A 20,563-nucleotide genomic window follows, 5' to 3' on the forward strand; every position below is an offset into this window, starting at 1 on the left:
CGCATTTTAGGTCTCAATCGACCCATGCTTCCCTTGGTGCTCTTCGTCGTCTTTGTAACATTCCTTAGGAAATAGAATTATCTCTTCCTAGACCCAACGAGTCTCCGGAAATGGTGCGAGAGGGTTATTGTTGTGCGTACGAAGTCTATTTCAAAGGTTGTGGTTTATTTTTTCCCATATCGGAAGTTCTCCTTCTGTACCTCCTTCATCTAGGGATTGCTTTTCCCCAAATGGCTCCAAACTTCCTCCGGTACGTTCTGAGCACCCTGACCGTCTCGGCGGAGGCACGGTTTTCTCTCACCACCAGCGAACTCTTAGGGCTATTTCGAGCCCGTGATTCTGCGGCAGCCTGTATTTTTTCCATGAATCCTATTTTTCACCGTAACCTCATCGACGTAATGCTCCTAAATGACGGGCCTTGGAGGAAATATTGGTTCTTTTTCCGAATTAATCCTCATTCCGTCCAAGGGCTTTCCGGTCTTCTCCTCTCAAATTGGTCGCCCAAATTTGGTTAGAATCATCTTTATTATCTTTCACTGTTTTTGTGCGAAAGACATAGAATTCTTAATTCAACACTTTGTTCCAGGGAACCAGACGATCCCCCGCCCAACTGTTGACTTCTTATCTTTCTTTCGAATCGTTTCTGAGGGTGAAACTAATTGGAATTCCTTCACCCTTCAACGTATTCATAAAGCGGGGCTCGCTATCAAAGATGGTCAAACTCACCCCCTCGATCCTCCTTCCGAAGAAAAGGACGCCTCGAGCCTGAATGCTCGGGATAAGAGAAAAATGCTCACCGAGACTAAGGCTCTTAAGGATCAGTTATCCGAAATTGGGAAAAAGAAGCGGATAACTGTAATCTCCAGAGTTGGTAACTTCCACAGGAAGACCCTCTTGGTTGATGACGGTTCTTTAGAAGCGGCTTTGTCAATTGCGGTGGATTCTCATGGAGCCAATATTCCTAACGACCCTCCAGTTGCCACCGTTATTTGCTCTTACGCACAAGATAGGGAGAGAGACGAAACTTCCTCTCTTTGCACAAAGAGGAAGGCTCAAGACTCGGATACTTTATCAAACGAGAGACTCAAAACCGTTAGGTTAAGTTCTCCGCCACGAGCCCCTAGCCTTTCGCATTCTGTTTTCTCCTCTACAGAACCTTTAGAATCAGAGCTCCCTCTTCCGGGAGACAGAGTAATTCCAGAAGAAATAAATGAGCAGAGACAAGAGGATTCCTTATCTCAAGGACTGAGTGTCAGGACCCAAAACCCCTTACCCGCTTCGATTTCCGGTAAGTTTTTTTTTTTTTTAGAACGCGAGCCTTAGCAAGACTTGTTACAGACTGCAGCTATTTTACCAATCTACTATTCTCCTCTGTTTTGTAGGCGGAGAAGAGATTGGAGACATCTTCCGAAGTTTTCAAACCAGGGAAGGGACATCCCTTCCCCCTTTTTCGGTTTGGAGGACGGAAATCCGTCATATGTACGTCAATCGAGTCTGCTACCTATCCCAGGTTCAGATTTTTTGGATTTTGATATTGCCAACCCCTTTTTCTTAAGTAAAAAACTTTTTGTCTTAATGACCCGTTTTTTTTACTCCGAAGGCGTTTATGGAGACTAATGGAATGATCCTCCATTATGAGAACCTTCTTCACCAAGCGATGAGAGAGACCGCAAAGGCTAAGAAGGAGGTTGATGAACTTAGATTAACCAATCAGTCTGAGCGACTTGCGCAGGCAAAAGCCCTCGAATCATCTTTTGAGAATATGAAGAAAACTCTAGCAGCTAATGAGCAACGCATCAGAATTGCGAACGCTGAGAGAGATTCTGCGAGGTCTGATGCTCTTCGCTTGGAGTCTGAGCTAGAAGAGGCTACGGCTTTGTTCGAAGAAACGAATCGAAAAACCGAGCTTTTAATTAGGAACAGGGCTCGCGACATCGCTGAAGCCGAACATAACGCTCGAGAAGAGATGAGGAGATTCGGTAGGCAACTTATTCAATCTATTACGAAGTTTACCAAAGACGAAGAGGTCTGGACTAAACTTCTAACCAATCGAGGCGAGCTGAAGAGAAATCTAGACCTGATTGGGGAACTAGAGAATGGAAGAGTTTCGTTCGAGAGTGAGAGGAGAGAAGTTGCTGCCGAACTTGCTGCGGTTGAATCCGAGCTATCCTCGGCTTCCCGCCCTACTCTCGATCTGAAACCATTTTCTTCGATATTTGGAGATTCCCCCTCTCAATTTGAGGTAGGTGAAGGTTCTCGGCCATACGAGGGTTCTCCTGAGGCAGAGGAACGCTCTTAAAAAATTGTTTTGTTGAATCCATGAGGACTACTCCGTTTGACGGAAATGTTTTGTTTTTAACTAGTGTGACTGAACACAATCATGTACATGCTCCTGCATATGATTTTTTTTATTTAAGTAAAACGTTTGGATGTGATTCTAGGTTTGCAAGTCCTAGCCCACCAAAGAGGTGATAATAGAGTTTTTCAGATCAATTATCCTAAAACACTATCCTGTCATTGTAGTATTTTAGGTGTCAATCCAATCAGGTGTGATGCAAACAAATGAGATATGATCAGAAAGCACTAAGTCAAGCCAAACATTAATTGGTTGTTTTCCTAACAGTCCTAGTGATTGGTACAGAAAGTAGTAAAAAGACACAAAAATGACTAATATACTCTATCACAAGGCTCACTGCCAGAAGGAGGATGTGATAGAGTAAAAGGGTCCAAAAACAGACAATTATCAAAACTCAATAGCAAGTAACAGAGAAGGTGAAAGTAGTAGGTAAGTAAACAGATAAATCAATTGGATAAGAAACTCCTAAGGATGGGGTAACCGAATAGTGTGGACTCCATAATCAATTCTGATGGTTAACAATTCTCAATGAAGCTATCCCTAGACAACAGGTTCAACAACAGACTTATTCACACCCGTGCAACAAATCCTCAAGCAAAGCTAGCCCAGACTAATTCCCATTAACGGAATCTAACTATGCAGGCAATAAGAACCGACTGTTAAAGTCAATAACCGCTCTAAACGGCCAATCCCTTGGGATAGAGACGATTATCACTGGAATTAGTAGATCAAGCATTCCATCGAACACCTTTTGGGTGCGGGAATGCTTTTGATCGAATTCCAGTTGATCAAAAAGGAATAAGCAGTAAACACAACTAATCCAGAAGGGATTCAATAAAACTACACTTAACCATCAGAATCGACTAAGGGTCTCACATCTACTCTATCCCATCTTCAGAAATCCTAGTCACTACTCAGACAACATGCTCAAAGACATAGAAACGATTGATAATTGCATAACTTCTAAGATTAAAGGAAATAAAACAGAAATGAACAAGGAAACGAAAGCGAAATCTTAATAACTTAGAAGAAACGAAAATACAGAGTTTCAGAAGTAAAAGCGGCTACTGAACAAAACTAGGTTGCGAGTCTAAAACGTAATTGAAAAGAGAATGTCCCAGGGAAAACCCTTAGAGACTTATTTATAGTAAAAACGACAAAGTGGAACGTTGTGGTCGAGTAGATGGGCTCAAAGTGGGCTTCATGGTCGAGCGTGAATCGAAGGCGCGATCAAGTGGTTCCTTCTCTCCTCTTCTCTTTCCTATGCTCAGGTTGCCTGGTTGAGTGCGGATTGATCAGAGGGTCGAGGTGGTGATCGAGTAGAATGGGTGGTGGCGTGGTCTGGACTGCCTCTTCTCTCTTGTGATCGAGTATGTGGGTAGACTGTCAAGACGGACTGCTTCTTCAACCTTGCGATCGAGTATAACAGTGAACTGGCAGGATGGACTGCTCCTCTTCCTCTGCGATCGAGTAGAACAGTCTGGCTGGACTGCCCTGTGATCGAGTATAAGGGTCCTGGTGGTCTGCTGAGCTGACTGCTTCCCTCTCTGCTACTGGTGATCGAGTATAAGGGTCCAAATGTGACTTTCAGCTCTGTTTTTCCTCTTTCTGAACACCAATAGCTCCGAAACACCTGAAACAACTCCAGAATGCAAAATGCATGCAAGACTAATGCTAGACACACTTAAACATGCAAATTATGCGAAATGATGATGAATGCTATGAAAGATGAACGAAACTTGACTCAAAATGGTGATAAATGGATGTATAAAACATGCAAATTATAGACATATCAAGAGGTTTTATGAATTGTGATAGATGAGCTGATCAGGCTCACTCGCCTTTTTTAAAGAAAAAATCTTTAACAAGTATTTTTCCTCGGTCTCTCGGATGCGAGGATGGGGCTCGGCTTAGGCTTTTTATCGAGGGATAAGGTTTCTATAATTCATGAGAATTTTGTCATAAAAATGACCAGGCAATGGTTTCGATCATGGCCTAAAGACGGCTTTGAAAGTGTTGGGCCATATTCTAATTGGACCCAAAGTTTGTTCTAGAAGGCCCGCAATAGGTTATTATTTAAAGAAAACTAAAGACCTTTCTCCTTTAAAAGGATTCTGAAAGACTATCACAGTTTATTATAAGAAAAAATAAACTGAAATATGCCGCTATCTTCTTTCAGATCAAACTCAAGGATAACGACTTCAAACGGGGATCCATTGTTTGAATCAGAAGATGGATTCTCTCCAAAGGGAGTAATTCATCCAACGTTTTTTCATTTCCGAACGGGTAAAGAAAGGGTCAAATGTTATGACTTCCTGGAAAAGGTTTTCCTTCTAATTTTTAGTCTTTTAGGAAGATTGTAAATTATTTTTCGGACAGTTGACAAAATGTTTGTTAAAACAGATCGTCGGGAGACATAAAGCTTTATGTGATAAGAAAAAAAGAATCGGAAGGAGGCACCGTGCTCTTGATGAGCGCATAAAGAGTGGAAAGACAGATCCTTCGCCTGGAATCTGAACCGCATGAATGGGAGAGGAATGGTTTAGACATCGTGGCCATTATTTCTACTTGCCTCCGATGATTCCTCCGCATGCTGGATAAATTTTTTTATCTATCCTTGGCAACCGGCGACGAATCCTCTTTTGTTTCGTGTTCTTCAGAATTTCGGAGATTTCCAATGTTAAGAACTGAAGAAAATGAAGGACCGGAGGAGAAGCCTATTGATCCTTCTTCCGGCCTCCTCGATTTATCTTCCGACGAGGGACTTTCTTCAGAAAGTTGTTCGGGATCGTCCACCTCGCTGGAATCGTTATCGGGCGAAGACTTCTGATCGAACAAGTCCCTTGATTTTTTTTTTGTTTGTAACAATGCTACTGGGCTAGAGGCCTGGCGATATTAATTACATTCCCCTTTTGCTTTAAATTTGCCGATTTTCCCAAATCTTATTTAATGCGCTTAATTTAGGGAATATAATTAGCAATTAACTCGATTTACATTTTCCACGGAAGTAGTAATTTCAGATTTGGGAAATCGTCAATTAACCCTCTTAAATGTGGTCGAGTATTTTTTTGAGTATCAAGCAAGTGTAATTCATTATTGAATTTTACCCACAATAATTCTGCAAAATGTTCAAGGAAGGGAACGACTCAGAGAATCCTTCCGATTCATACGAAGTGATAAGTAATGATCTTCCGGGGAAGTCAGATATCAAGCTTAGCAGGAGAATCTGGCGAACCATAAGATTCACGAACATTGAGGAAGGGAACCAGCATTCAGGTTCCGATCGTATTAATCGAGAGATTGTCAGCTCAAGATCGTGTCAAGGCCGAGGAGTTTATTACCAAGGTATTATTAATCCTAGTGATTTAACTCTTTTTATTGCTAAACAAAGCGTTTCATTTTCTTCAGCTTATCATTCGACACGACGAGCTCGAAGATAAGAAAAAAACAGATTAGGAAAAGGATAATGGAACTAGAGAAGCATCGCCATGATATCGCTCGTGAGCTTCATCGCCTCGAAGCCCATCCTTCCCATTGGATCGAACTAGGACTTCAGGAGTACGGAAACATGCAAGGTTGTATTATGAGCATCGTTGACCTCGCAGGTCAAGGAGCAGAGCTATACCGTAACTCAAGACCCTTCTAGATCTGGTTCTAGCTTATCTAGAAATATTTATTTATACATTGTTCGCAACGTATTTTTATATTCATGCTCGAATATTGAATTTATTAAAACAAGACTCCATGACTGGAATAATATTTTTATTTTTATATTATAACTGGACTCGTGTTTAGCGAGCTGCCTACGTACCCAAAATAGGATCAAGCCAAATCGTAGTTCGATTGTGTTTCCTTTAGCAATAGAATTTTTTCAAGTTGATAATGTTCCAAGGCCTTTGAACGGGGTTTCCATCAAGGTCTTGTAAACAGTAAACCCATTTCAGATCTTTTCTGTGATTTGATAATGGCCTTCCTAGTTAATACCGAGTTTTCCAGCTCCTTCTTTTGTGTTATCGAACACTCGCCTTAAAACAAAGTCTCTTACATTTAAAGGTCTGTTTTTCAACTTTGAGTTTTAGTACCGAGCGGTCAATTGCTGATATTTTTGAAGTCGAATAAGGGATTGATCTCGCCTTTCATCGAGTGTATCAAGAAATTCTTCTAATAATTTAGAATTTAGTTCTTCGTTAAGAGGAGCTTCGCTCCGGCGTAAACCAGGAACATTCAGCTCGGCTAGGACTACAGCTTCCATCCTATATACTAACGAGAATGGAGTTTTTCCCGTTGCTCGTCTCGGGGTTGTTCGATATGCCCACAACACAGGTTGCAGCTCGTCATACCAACCACCTTTCCGAGCATTCAAACGCTTTTTAAGATTGCTGAGAATGGTTTTATTGGAATCTTCCGCTTGCCCATTTCCTTGAGGATACCTCGGCGTTGAATAACTGAGTTTTATCCCCCAAGAGGAACAAAAATCTTCAAATTCATTAGAAATGAACTGTGCACCGTTGTCCGTTACTATTTTGTGAGGAACTCCATGGCGACAAATAATGTGTTTCCACAAGAATGTCTTTACCACAGAATCTTGTCTACTTACGTAAGCTTCAGCTTCGATCCATTTGGAAAAATAATCCGTTAGAACTAATAAGTATTGAACGCTTCGCGTTGAGCGATGCATCGGACCAACTATATCCATTGACCACCACATGAAAGGGTATGGAGCGGATATAGATGATAAAATTTCAGATGGCTAGTGAATAAGAGGAGCGTGCATCTGACACTTTTTACACCGTTTGGCGTAATCGATGCAGTCAGAAATCATAATTGGCCAGAAATATCCTAACCGTTTGATTTTGAAAGCCACTGCTCGTCCCGAAGAATGACTACCACAAAGCCTTCGTGGACCTCGCTTGTTACTATTTCAACTTCGGGTCCAAAAATACATAGAAGATAAGGATCACTGACGCCTCGCTTGTACAATGACTCTTTAATTATACAATACTTAGCGCTGATGATTCTTAATTTGTGAGCTTGCCATTTGTTCGATGGTAGTTCTCCATTAAGAATGAAATTTTTGATGGGTACCCTCCAGTCAGCCCCCCAATCATTAGCGGAAGTATTATCCTTGAATATAAACTTCCTTGGTTCGGATTCGGAAGGAATATCAGGATCTTCGATTGTTTCCCGAACTTCTTCACCACCTGGAGGTGTATGTTCAGGTCGAGACGGTTCTTTAGCGGGAACCTCTTGATCCTTTAATTTTCTTCTTGGCTTTCTTTTAGGAAGTTCCACTGGTGAAGTAAGTTCATCATCTTGAGATTCTACTTGTGATCTGGTGACGACAAATGAACTATTTTCATTTCCAGAACTTAATTTTGGAGTTTCGATATGCTCGGCCTCCAAAATGTTATCGTTTTCTGTTTCTTCAACCGAAATACTTCGCGAAGAAATACATTCAACTGGGATAACTCGTTTGAGCTCGAGATCTGAGATAGAAGCTAGGGCAGCTAAAGCGTCTGCCGAAGTGTTTTCTCCCCGAGGGATTCGAACTAATTCGAATTCTTTGAATTTTCCGGCTAATTTTTTTACAGCCGAAAGATAGGCTTCCATTCGAGGAGCCTTAGCTTCGTAATCTCCAGCAAACTGGTTTACAACTAGCTGAGAATCACAGTAGGCTATTACTTTTTCTGCTCTAATTGTAAGAGCAAGCCGAAGTCCTGCTAAGAGAGCTTCGTATTCCGCTTCGTTGTACGAAGCTGGGAACATTAGTCGAAATGATTGCTCGATTATTTCTTTTGTCGGAGTTTCGAGCCTAATACCGATTCCGGATTCTTGTTTAGAAGAAGAGCCATCTACATGTAATTTCCATGTAGAGTCTGTTTCGATGAAGGTTCCATCATCTAATGGCAGTTCGGTTAGAAAATCAGCCAGAACTTGTGCTTTTGCGCTAGTTCGACTTTTGTATTCTATATCGTACTCACTGAGTTCGATTGCCCATTTCGCCAATCTACCGGACTGACTTGGTCCGTGAAGAATTGAGCAAAGCGGATGAGAAGTTAAAACTTCTATCGGATGAGATTGGAAATAAGGTCTGAGTTTCCTAGCGGATACGACCACTGCTAAACCTAATTTTTCCATCATTGTATATCTCGTTTCCGGACTGGTAAGAGATTTACTTATGTAAAAAATCGGCTTTTGATCACCTCGATCTTCTCGAACTAGAACCCCACTTATAGAATGATTAGAAACCGAGATGTAAAGATAAAGTTTCTCATCTGACTCAGGTTTTGAGAGAACCGGTGGTGTTGTCAAATAAATTTTGAGTTGATCGAAAGCTGCTTCGCATTGATCATCCCACCGAAATTTTTTGTTCCCTTTTAAAATCTGATAAAAAGAGAGACATTTATCGGTAGATTTCGAGATGAAACGATTCAACGCAACAATTCTGCCCGTCAATCGCTGGACCTCTTTAATGTTTTTTGGTGAAGGCATTGTGAGGAAAGCGTTAATCTGATTAGGATTAGCTTCTATTCCTCTTTCCGTGACTATGTAGCCTAGGAATTCTCCGGAAGGCACACCAAAATAACATTTAGCAGGATTTAATTTCATTCCGAATTCATTCAGAATTTTGAAACATTGCTCAAGATGTGGGATGTGCTCGGATTTCTTAAGAGATTTTACAAGCATATCATCGATATAAACTTCCATCGTTTTGCCCAATTGTTTTGCAAACATTTTGTTAACTAAACGTTGGTATGTTGCCCCGGCATTTTTTAGACCGAATGGCATAACTTTATAACAGTAGATTCCTCTATCCGTTATGAAAGATGTTTTCTCTTTATCTTCGGGATTAATCATGATCTGATTATATCCAGAAAATGCATCCATGAATGTCAAGAGTTCGTTTCTGGCTGTTAATTCTACGAGCCGATCGATATGAGGGAGAGGAAAACTGTCTTTTGGACATGCTTTGTTAATGTCAGTGAAATCGACACATACCCTCCACTTTCAATTTTTCATTTTGACTACCTCGGGGTTTGCTAACCAGTCCGGGTATTTTACTTCTCTAATCGAACCAATTTTTAAAAGCTTATCAACTTCGTCATTGACCGCTTGTGCTCGGTCAAGACCCAATTTTCTTTTATTTTTGCTTTATTGGTTTAAAACTGGGATCGACGTTTAAATCATGGGTAATGATACTTTTGTCGATTCCAGGCATATCTTTGGCCGACCAGGCAAAAGTATGTTTATTTTCTTTTAGAAATGTTGCCAATTGATCTTTGATTTCTGAATATAAAGTAGCACCGATTTTTACTTTTCGATCTGGAAATTCGGAATCAATTTCAATTTTTGTGGTAACTTCATTCGAACTGAGACCACTTGGGTAACGCGAGGTTCTTTCTTGCTTAGCATTTATCATTAATTGCTATTTAAGCTTTAAACGATGTCCCATGAGGTAGCAAGCTCGCGACGTTTCCTGATCTCCTCGAATGGTTCCGATTCCACCAGGAGTCAGAAATTTCACACATTGGTGATAAGTTGAAGGTATAGCCTTCATTTGATATATCCACGGAGTTTTGAGAATTATGTTGTAAGGGGTCGGACGGTCGAAAACAATGAATTCTACAATCTTTGGAACCCCTGCGGCGAGCACTAGTAGTTTTATGTTTCCTAAGGACATAGATGTGTCACTCGTGAAAGCTACTAATGGTGCTGGTGGACCGATAATGTCAGCTTTACTGATTCTCATTCTTTGCAAAGTGCTTAGGAATATGAGATCTACTGAGCTTCCAGTATCAATTAGACACCTTGTCACTTCGAAGTTCGCAACATCTAAAGTTATCACAAGAGCATCGTCATGAGGTCCTATTAATCCTTGAGTGTCCGAATTGTCAAAAGAGATAGAAGGTGTTTGTTCATTTGATTGAAAACCCACAGCGGTTTGAATTGCTGCTGATTTCTTTTGCCTTTTGATTGATCTGATCGAATCTCGGCATAATTTGGATCCTCCCATTATAACATCGATCCTTTTCTTAGGAGTGTTCGGAGTTCCGGGCTCATTGGGCTTATGTTTCTTTTCAGGAGGATTAGAAGCTTCAGAATCTTCTTTTTCTTTGTGGAAAGATTCCACAAATTCCTCGATATTGAAATTAGCGAGCTCACCAGCTGCCCACAGTTCGGTGAGGTGCTTTTTGAGTACGCTGCAATCTTTGGTGGAGTGCCCGTTTACTTTATGAATATCGCAATAGGCACTTTCATCTCTAACCCAAGTATTAGGAGGATTGTATCTTCCTCTGCTTGGGGAGGGTTTTCCTACAGCATTGGTAGCAGGATTAACTCCGAACCGTTTTTGATCTTTTGGTTCGAACTTTTTAGTTGAATTCGCAACGACCAATTTTGCTGGCAGATATTTTTTAGCGAGGCTAAGCTTTTTTTCTTCTGCCTCCATCCAATTAGTAGCTCTGAATAAAGCGTCTTGGATGGTACTCGGGCGATTGACGATGATTTCCTCCCGAAATCGGGATTCATGCCAGAGTCCGTTCCTTAAAGCAGAATGGGCAGCAGCGTGCGATACACCAGGAATTTTGGCTATCACTTCTTTGAATTTAGCGATATATTTGCGAAGTGGTTCATTCTAACCTTGGGTTAAATTCCAAAGATCCGCATCAGAAGTTGTCTTTTCCATGACCATGGAATATTGTTTTAGGAATGCAGAGGACAATTCTTTAAAACTGTCAGTAGTTTCTGGTTCTAACTGAGTGAACCATAATAGAGCCGGTCCGGAAAGATTCTCGGAAAATAGTTTGTAAAATCCAGCATCTTCCTCGCCTGGTTCTAGATCAATTCTACCTACGACGATTTGAAAAGCAGCGAGGTGATTTTTAGGATCTCTTTTACCATCATAAGTTGGTAACTTAACCTTTCGAGAATCTTTGATCCGAAGGTTCGAGATTCTTGAGGTAAAAGGTGTTCGACGAGTTTCTTCGATTACTCTATCGATTTCAGACGCCGAACTGGTCGCCTGATAAAATTTCGACTTCATTTCATTATGCTCTTGACGAACTTTGATGAAATCGTCTGATAGGGTGACATCAAGATCTTCCATAAGGAATCCGTCGTCAATAGGAAGATTTTCCTGACCCTGGGGAATTTCTTCCCCGGTTGGGTTAGTCGCTTCCCCTACAGCTGCCTGATTGCTAGTATTAGCAGGTTGGCCTGCAGGAGGAGTTTGAGTATTCCCGGGCCTGTTTTGTGCGGGAGTCGCGAATAACCTGCGCTGATGCGTTGTTGTTCGCGCTGAGGACAAATTATCTAAACGGCTCGAAACAGCGTTCTGCGCGTTTGACAAATTTGTCTGGGTGGTTAGAACACTCGTTAAGGTTTGCTCGATTGAGTTCAACCTTTCACTAAAAGTGGTGTTCGCACTAATGAGTGTACCCATCTGACTGGTCAGATCGGTGGTTGTCTGAGTAAGCAAGGCAATCGCATCGCTCAATGCTTGCTGATCAGCCATAGTGTCTTGGTTGGGAAAGAAGGATTTTGAGATTAAAGATTCACACTCGATTATCTTAAAGTATTTCAGTGGAGAAAAACTCTTGTAAAATCAGGAAATGAATATGAGAATTCGAAAAGGAAATCAACCAAGAAAAGAAGTAAAGAAATTTGACAAGAACGAAGTACAAAATGCCTTGCAAAAGTAGTAAAGAGAGAAAGTATATTGTATTGCTTAGAAGTAATGAATAATGAGATTCGTCCTCCCAAACACATGCGTTTGAGGTTGTTTTTATAGAGAAAACATGATCAATGCGGTCATTTACTGCTTATAATCGCATTGATCCGCATTAATCATGTAAGTTACAATTTGACCGAAACGGCTTGAATTTGAACTATCTTGGGCTTCGCGTGGATCTTACGAACCCTTTATTGTTGACTCCGAACTCCTGCGTCTTGACGCTACCGCGAGCCTCGAACAATATTCTCCTTGCTTCGGCCTTTCTCTATGCGAACTGTCTGTCGAATATGAGCGAACTCCATACTGGCAAAGATCGAGCTCTTTTAGTAAACTGAATCGAACTCCCGACTGGTTAAGCTCGATTTTCATAATAAAATATCTTTAATTCCATGAGGATTATTATGTAATAATGACGTAGACAGATCCAAGTGGATCCTACTAAAAATGTGTGGGATCCGACCCCAACAATAGCGATGTGGAATAGTTGCATCGATCCTATTTGCCTAAATTCATAATAAACTCCATGGATGAGTTTTTGAAAACCCAAAACTATCTGTATAAAAGAGAAAGTACACAATCCATAGTCATGTAATGTTTTACCTTTTCGTCGGCCAAGACCATTCTGGTCTCAACCCGACCATGCACCAGGGGTTCTTTCCAGATGCTTAAGATCTTAACATGGACCAAACATCTCATTGAGTTAACGTTCAAATCAGACAGGTAGTGATCAGGTTCCATGGTTAATGAAACTTTTAGATTTTACAGAAAATATTTGTTGATTTAGGGTTTATTGGAGAAGCAAAGAGAAATATTAAAATATATGTAGGGACGATAATGAACATGCACGATATGAAACATTTGAGTTTTAAAAAATGTGAAAACTTCTACATTATCTATAAGTGATGATTACTTATTGACTGACATTAGCATTGAACTTGGAAGTAATTATCACAATGATTTGATATATTTTCAGTTTCCATATTTATATCAAGTTAAAGATTTATAAAATCTTAACAGTATATTCACATGTATATTTATTGTTATAATGGTATGGTGCTATTAAAACTTATCTAATTAAGCTTACTTAATGACGATTTTTTCCGTATTTATAAATTAATGTGTTCCGTAACTCAGCCGTAGAACGTAAATAACTCAGCCATGACATATTATTCTATAGCCAGACATCAAAAAATTACTCAAAAGTCATCTGTCACGCAACCTTTCGTCTTCCGTTAAGCATATAACTCAGCCGTCACATGTACATTTTGCCGCGAAACAGTAAGAGACACAACCTTTCGTCTACCTTTCCCTTTTTTCTATTTATATCAGATCAATTCGCCTTCGTCTCTTTTTCATCTCATCGTCTCTCGTTCGTCCTCCTCTCCAATCCCCTACACAAAATATCTCCGGTACATCTTCCAATCGACATGGAGGTTGTTCCTCACATCGACCTAAAGTTTTTCGGTGATGTTCTAGCGATCATTATCGCTGATGGTCGTGAGAATCTTCCCGTTCTAAACCCGGGTGTTGGTTACTAGGTTGACAAAACCACTGTTACGTGGTTTAAGTTCAATCACGATCTTTCTGTCACGATTGCAGAGATACTCAAGGACAACTGGCACCATGAGTGGCCGACGTACCGCTTGATTCCCGATGATGTTAAGAGACGATGGTTTATCCTCCTCGCGGTAAGCATCGATATTTGATATAGAGCACACTAAAACAGAAAACTGAATTCACGATCTTTTCTTTCATTGTAGCGTAAATACACGTGGGATCCAATGCATACATCAACGGTTTGGACCCAGTTCCATTTGGTGGCTAGAACGATATTCCGGGACCAGATGCGTGTGTTTAAGAGGATATGGGCGCGTAGTGGCGATAAGCCCAAGTGGATGAACCTAATAGTGGGGAATAATTTATGCGATATGTTTGCCGAATTTGCCCTATTGTTCCGTTTTTAAACATCCTTGTACTGTCGTATCCTCTATGAACTTCCGTGTAATGAACTTCTATGATCATCTTTCCTTATGACTTTTTTTTTCACTTGATTTACCTGTGATTTCCATTGTTAAATTTTATTATAAATCAGCCGTAACTTGACCTTAACTCAGTCCTGACTTGATAATAATTCAATCGATAACAAAATAACTCGGCCAAACCACGAATTCATCTACGTTAAGTCAGCCATGACACTGTCATAACTCAGCCAAACCATGAATTAATCTACATTAAGTCAGCCATCATGCTTTCATAACTCGACCAAAACACGATTTAATATGTGTTAATTTATCCACGTCGCTGTCATAACTCGGTCAAACCACGAATTAATCTGTGTTAAGACATCATTTTGATACAATCATGTAATTTACTCAGATTAATGAGATGTAATTAACTTTTATATTCACTTTCCAAATAATGATCATGAAATTAACTCATGTTTGCACCTTTTAAAACTCATCCAATAAACCGATAAACCAAACACAAAAAATTTGAATTATTTTGAATACTATTTCAAAAAATGTTGTAATTTATTACTGATTCGACTTGCCGTCTGCGGGCAAATATGTCAGTAATTATTAATGGCGTCTCCCGAAAAAAATACTTTATGTTATCTCGAAAATTAATATGTATAAATTAATGGGATGTTCGTAAGACAGCTGTAACTTAGCCAATACTGGTATGGCTCGAACGACGTCGTTTTATTAGTATACATGATTATATTAATTTAGTGAGTAAGAGTCATCAATTAGACATTTATCCCAAAAAAAACAATTAGGGTTCTTCGTCTGCCTCCGAATAACGAGAGAAGATGGAAGTAAGCTCTGGATTGACGAGTAGCTTTGTGAGTAATTCTGGAGTTCGAAAACTGTGTGAATATGGATTGCCGGCAAAGGTCTTCAAATCCAAAATGGATAAAAATCCAAATCGAAGGTTCTTTGGGTGTCAGTTGTACAAGGAAGGTGGTAATGCTCACTGCAAATTCTTTAGGTGGCTCGACGAGGAGGTCATAGGGTGGCCGAAAAGAGCTTTGGTAGAAGCTCAATCTGTAGTTAAAGAGAAGACTGAGAAGATTGAAGAACTTAATGCAACAATTTTTGAGCTTCGTGGTGATTTGGAGAGGCAAAACTTGGAGATATCATCAATTAATACAGACGATGAGAAGATTTCGATTGAGCTTGGATTACAGAAAAGGATTGATGAAATGGAAACATAAGTTTATCGTCAACGCATCGTCATCAGGGGATTGACAGGATTGCTTGTATGTGTCGTATCAGCCATTGTCTTTGGATGAACTAACAATTAGTGATGTTTGAATTTTGTTTGGCTTGTGTTTCGTAATGCTTTTTTAGTGTTGTTTGAATTTTGCCAAATGACCAATAATAACTCAGCCAAGGAAACGTAAATAACTCAACCGTACAAAAGTAAATAACTCAGCCGTAAACGTATAAAAATTCATCCGTGACGTATTATTCTACAGCCAGACATCAAAAAATTACTCATAAGTCAGCCGTGTCGCTGGAATAACTCGCCAAACCATAAATTCAGTAACATAGATTCATTAACATATTATAAATAACATAGATTCAAAAAAATAAAAATAAATAAGTACTGCAATACAATAATATAAAAGAAAATACAAATAGAATGGATATCTTCATTCTTAGTCTGATTCAGACTACGACAACTCGGTCGGCTTAAACCCAGTTTATCCCAATTGATCCCCGTCACCTTGAATGCCATCTTCTCCTCGTAAGCCTTCTTTGCCTGCTCCTCAACGATCTGGAACTCCTCCTCCACGTTAAATCCGTCCTTCAAACTCATCATCTTCCTTAGGAGCTTTAGTTTCGCATTCTCCTCACGCAGCGTGAGATCCAAAGTGTGGGCTTCCTCTGTCTCTTTCATGTTGTGTTTGATGAGAGAGATGATGCCTTTGAAACGTTCTTTTTGCTCTTGCATCTCCACTGCGTGCCTCCTGCTGATGGAACCGTCTTCAACACGCGTCCTCTTGCTGCTAGACCCTGATGCATCCATGATCGACAAGAGAAAAGACAAGAGAGATTATATAGATTAGTTGCTAATAATCAACAAGAGAAAAGACGAGAGAGAATTGTTTTACAAGAGTTATATTTACAAGAGATATATATAGGGAAAATAGGTTAAAGGGTATCTATGTCTAATGATGACGTTTCGGTTCTTATAGTCCGCGGTGTACTTGAGTGGGTAGTTATTCGAGGTGGGGAGTTATTCGAGGTGGGGAGTTATACAACATTTGTATAACTCGACAATAATGAACTGCTAATTAACCATAACTCAGCCGTGTTGCTAGATTAACTCACCCAAACAACGAATTAATAAACGCCAATTAAGCTACTAAATCATCAATCCAGACGCATTATCAACCCCACACATAATCATCACAAGAACTCAAAAGCATAAATAATTAGAACAAAAGACAATCACATGTTCGAAATACTAATATTTAACATATCATCATAATGTATCATTTGACTTTAAACGCACCAAGCAGTTCAGGTGCCTCATCATAGATCTCTGTTGCCATCTTAACCTGTATAGCCTGAATATTTTCATCAAAGATGCCATCGAAACTTACACTAAGCGCTAGACATTCGACAAATTTCAACGCGTACACGCCACAGTCTCCAACTTGGACGTTCTGAGGGACCCTCGATTTATTCCTCCTTCTGAATGAAAACTGCTCGAACCTAGGTGGATAGATTTCAACAGGAATTAGTTTGTTCATCATCTAAGGAATCATCCTCGTAAACGGCATACAACCCTCCCGCACATATAAGTCACTTTCATTGGTATAATGCCCCACGATGCTATCATAGCAATCAATGTGCCCTCTAATTAGGTCCACGTCCAGCGCAACCCAGTGATTGCCTCCGATTTGGTAAACTATATACAAGTGATCCACATCTTCTATCCACATCATATTTGCCTGCTGACTTTTGGCTCCAAACCGTGTACCAGCTTCTCATAAGGGGTGCCTTTGAATTTAAACCTCTCGGGTTTTATCTTGAACTGGTCATACTCTTTACACCAATAGCTCACGAACCACGAATCTATAAACGCAATGCATTTGGTGTGGAATGGGAAGGGATCTCGCATGATGAACATGTTTCTAAGAACTCTCAAATACGCAGCAATATGCTGCACACAAAAAAAAAGAAAAAAATCAAAAAACAACTCAGAAAAAACACACCAATAACTCAGCCATAATGTAGAAAAACACACCAATAACTCAGCCATAATGTAGAAAAACACACCAATAACTCAGTCATAATGTAGAAAAATACACCAATAACTCATCCATAATGTAGACAAAACACAATAATAACTCAACAATAATGTAGAAAAACACACTAATAACTCAGCCATAATGTAGACAAAACACACCAATGACTCAGCCATAATGTAGAAAAACACACCAATAACTCAGCCATAATGTAGAAAAACTCCGCCAATAACTCAGCCATAATGTATCAAAACTCAGCCAATAACTCAGCCATAATGTATAAAAACTCAGCCAATAACTCAGCCATAATGTATAAAAACTCAACCAAAACACATCAATAACTCAGCCAAAACACATTAATAACTCAGCCATAATGTTATACTTACGTCATCCCACAACCATCCATAACTTTCATGTGGTCAGTCATTTCTTTCGGTGATGATAATACTTTAGAAATCAACAGTGTCTGTTGCCCTGCCCAATGGGAGATGCCTAACAGATAAACAGACACTGTTGTTCTTCCAAGCGTATTACTGAGATCCTTTGGCATCTACACGGTTATGTCATCCAAGGGGGAGTGTTATAAACCACATGTTGGATGGACTCCATAACCGTGGACCTTATGAATATTCTAGAAGGCCCATGTCCATGTCCTAGAAGGCCCATGCCCATGTTCTTGAAGATTCTCCTTATGACGGCCTATATTGTACTTAGTGGGCTTTTGGGCTTTAGGGTTTACTAGCCCAATGGGGATTTGTCTCCCCTCATCATGTATATATATGTATCGAAATCTCATTCATTAATCAATAAGAACAACAAGTTCTATAACACATACTTGAATGGGGCCATGAATTCCTTCAGTTTCTGGAATTTGGCAGGATCAACTGGTGATAGAGGATCATATATCCCAGCTGAAGGCAAGCAATTCTTCCTCATGCAATTCTGTTCATCGCCGTACTGTTCATCGCCGCACTGTTCATCGCGGGTACTGTTCATCGCGGCACTGTTCATCGTGACACTCTCCTTCCTTATAGCTTTGATTCTTTCAATCCTTATCTTTTCCTCTTCATCATCCTAAGACTCAGGTAATGTGCGTGCGTTTTCAGCCATCAACTCGTCTGTGACCTCATATACCTCATTGTCACCTTCAATGCCAGTTTTTTCCGATACTTCCTCATCTTTTGCGGGGACATCAGCAGCTACTTTCAACTTTTTAACTATTTTAGAAGCAGGCTTTCTACCGCTTCTACGTTTGACTGCTGTTTGCTCTTCTTTGACATCCTTAGCTTTAACGGGCTTATCTTTGATGGGCTTATTCTTTCCCGCTGCGATTTTCGCTGTGTCAGTTTTCCTCGAACGTAAATTCCTAATTGAAGGAGACTTCTGGATGAAATCAATAGCAGAGTTTCCATCAATGACCTTCTTAAATTCTTTTTCCAACTTCTTATTGACACCAGAAATACCATTGTCATTCTCAACATTGACCTTATCCTTTGCCTTCATAAATGTTATGATAACTCAGTTATTAAGATAATAATAACACAGCCGCAATGTATTTATAAATCAGACATATGTCTGTCACTGTTAGCTTACCAGCGGACTAGTAACCGACTGGTTTTGTGGAGGTTTCATTGGACGTTTTGGTGTTACTTTTTCTTTCTGTTTCAGCAAAAGGTCGATATGCGTCGGGTTTCTGAGCGTCTCTATAAGTTTGATTTCTGAGTTTTCCTCACAGTTTTCACCGGATTTCCCTAAACCTTGGTCCATGGCATTCAGACGCTCTTTCATCTGTTTGAACTCCTTCTCCATAGATCCAAACCTGCTTTCAAACTTTTCAGCCATCCTCGCTTCTAATCTATCTCCAATCACCTTCTCCAGATTTGAAGAAACATCTCTGATGCTTGTATCAACGGTGTCAAACCTTGAGTTTAATTGATTCACCATATCCACGACTGTTTTAACAGACACATCGACCAGAGCATCGTCCTCCGCACTACCCCCTTGCAACACATACACAAAAACGCATAAACAAGCTAGCCAAACGTTACATAAAATATAAACTCAATACATACCATATCACTTACCTTTTCTTCTTTCTTCTTCTTCTTCTTCTTTTGTGTGTCTCCTTCATCAGATTTCCCACCCTCAATTCTGTCCACCAAATCACTTACATTTTTCTTCTTCTTCTCACATCCCAATAACCTTTAACAAACTTATCCTCATGTATGTCTCAGATCAAATTATCAAGTGGTGGGTTGATTTCTTCATCTGGCCACGTATGAAATAGCTCTCTTACATCATTCTTCATAACCATTTTACTCACACGCAGCTATACCATAAGAGATTATAAAAACCCATCAGTAAGTTTAAACTCAAGCATCAATAAGTACAACTCAGACATCACTAACAATAAATCAACCATCAGCCATCTCAAACCATAACTCAGCCATAACAAAATATAACTCAGCCATCAAAAAATATAACTCAGTCAGTAACTATCATAACATAGCCAAAACCTTACCTCGCCATGCGCTTTGATATCTTCAGCAATGGTCGATTCCATTGATGTACGTGTACGGTTTCCACCCCAACGAAGCAACGGTATCTCATCCTTATTAACTACGTTCCCATATCGCTCTCCAAAGCATTTGACTGAATCATACGCCCAAGCCTGTAACACGAAAATCATACCACTGATGGTGTACGTCTTTCCAATAGGCCTCAACATCTTTATAGAATTAACAAGGGCTTCAAATGCTGACCGACCCCATGGATAAGTGTTCATGGATTCTTCATCAAAAACTCTTTTTGCACTTTCAAATGGTATTCTAGAGTTATGATGCAAGCCATAAAGTCCAATGGCTTGAAGAGTCAACAGCCCCAACCACTTACACTTTTCAGGAGTCCATGTCAGGCACACTAATAATCCTGCCCTCAGTTCATCTAGCTTTGGACCTTCACTACCAGGCACATTCAATTCACTGAAGAATGCTTTGTAGTCAGCTTTAGGTTCAAACTTTTTTGTAGGGATTGAATCCGTGTTTAACCTCGTGATATGACCAAATTCATTCAAGCCAAACCTGATAGGTTGACCACCAACCAGAAACAAAATCTCCTTCTTGTGTATTCTTAACTGTCTACATGGCAGAAAATGTACAGTCTTACCAGATCACACGAATTGGCTATCAGCTAGCTTAGCCCACCATCATGT

The 20,563-nt window shown here is 40.0% G+C and overlaps 1 protein-coding gene across 1 annotated transcript; it reads left to right on the plus strand.

The window, feature by feature from the left end:
• The first annotated feature begins 230 nt into the window (after positions 1–230).
• LOC110225747 lies at positions 231–2,299 on the plus strand. Its single transcript, XM_021015714.1, has 4 exons — positions 231–351; positions 587–1,288; positions 1,383–1,510; positions 1,601–2,299. The coding sequence occupies exons 1-4, from the start codon at positions 231–233 to the stop codon at positions 2,297–2,299; spliced, it is 1,650 nt and encodes a 549-aa protein (XP_020871373.1).
• The last annotated feature ends 18,264 nt before the right edge of the window (positions 2,300–20,563 follow it).

The sequence above is a fragment of the Arabidopsis lyrata genome, assembly GCF_000004255.2.
Source record: "Arabidopsis lyrata subsp. lyrata unplaced genomic scaffold ARALYscaffold_8, whole genome shotgun sequence".
In the NCBI taxonomy this organism is placed as follows: domain Eukaryota; kingdom Viridiplantae; phylum Streptophyta; class Magnoliopsida; order Brassicales; family Brassicaceae; genus Arabidopsis; species Arabidopsis lyrata.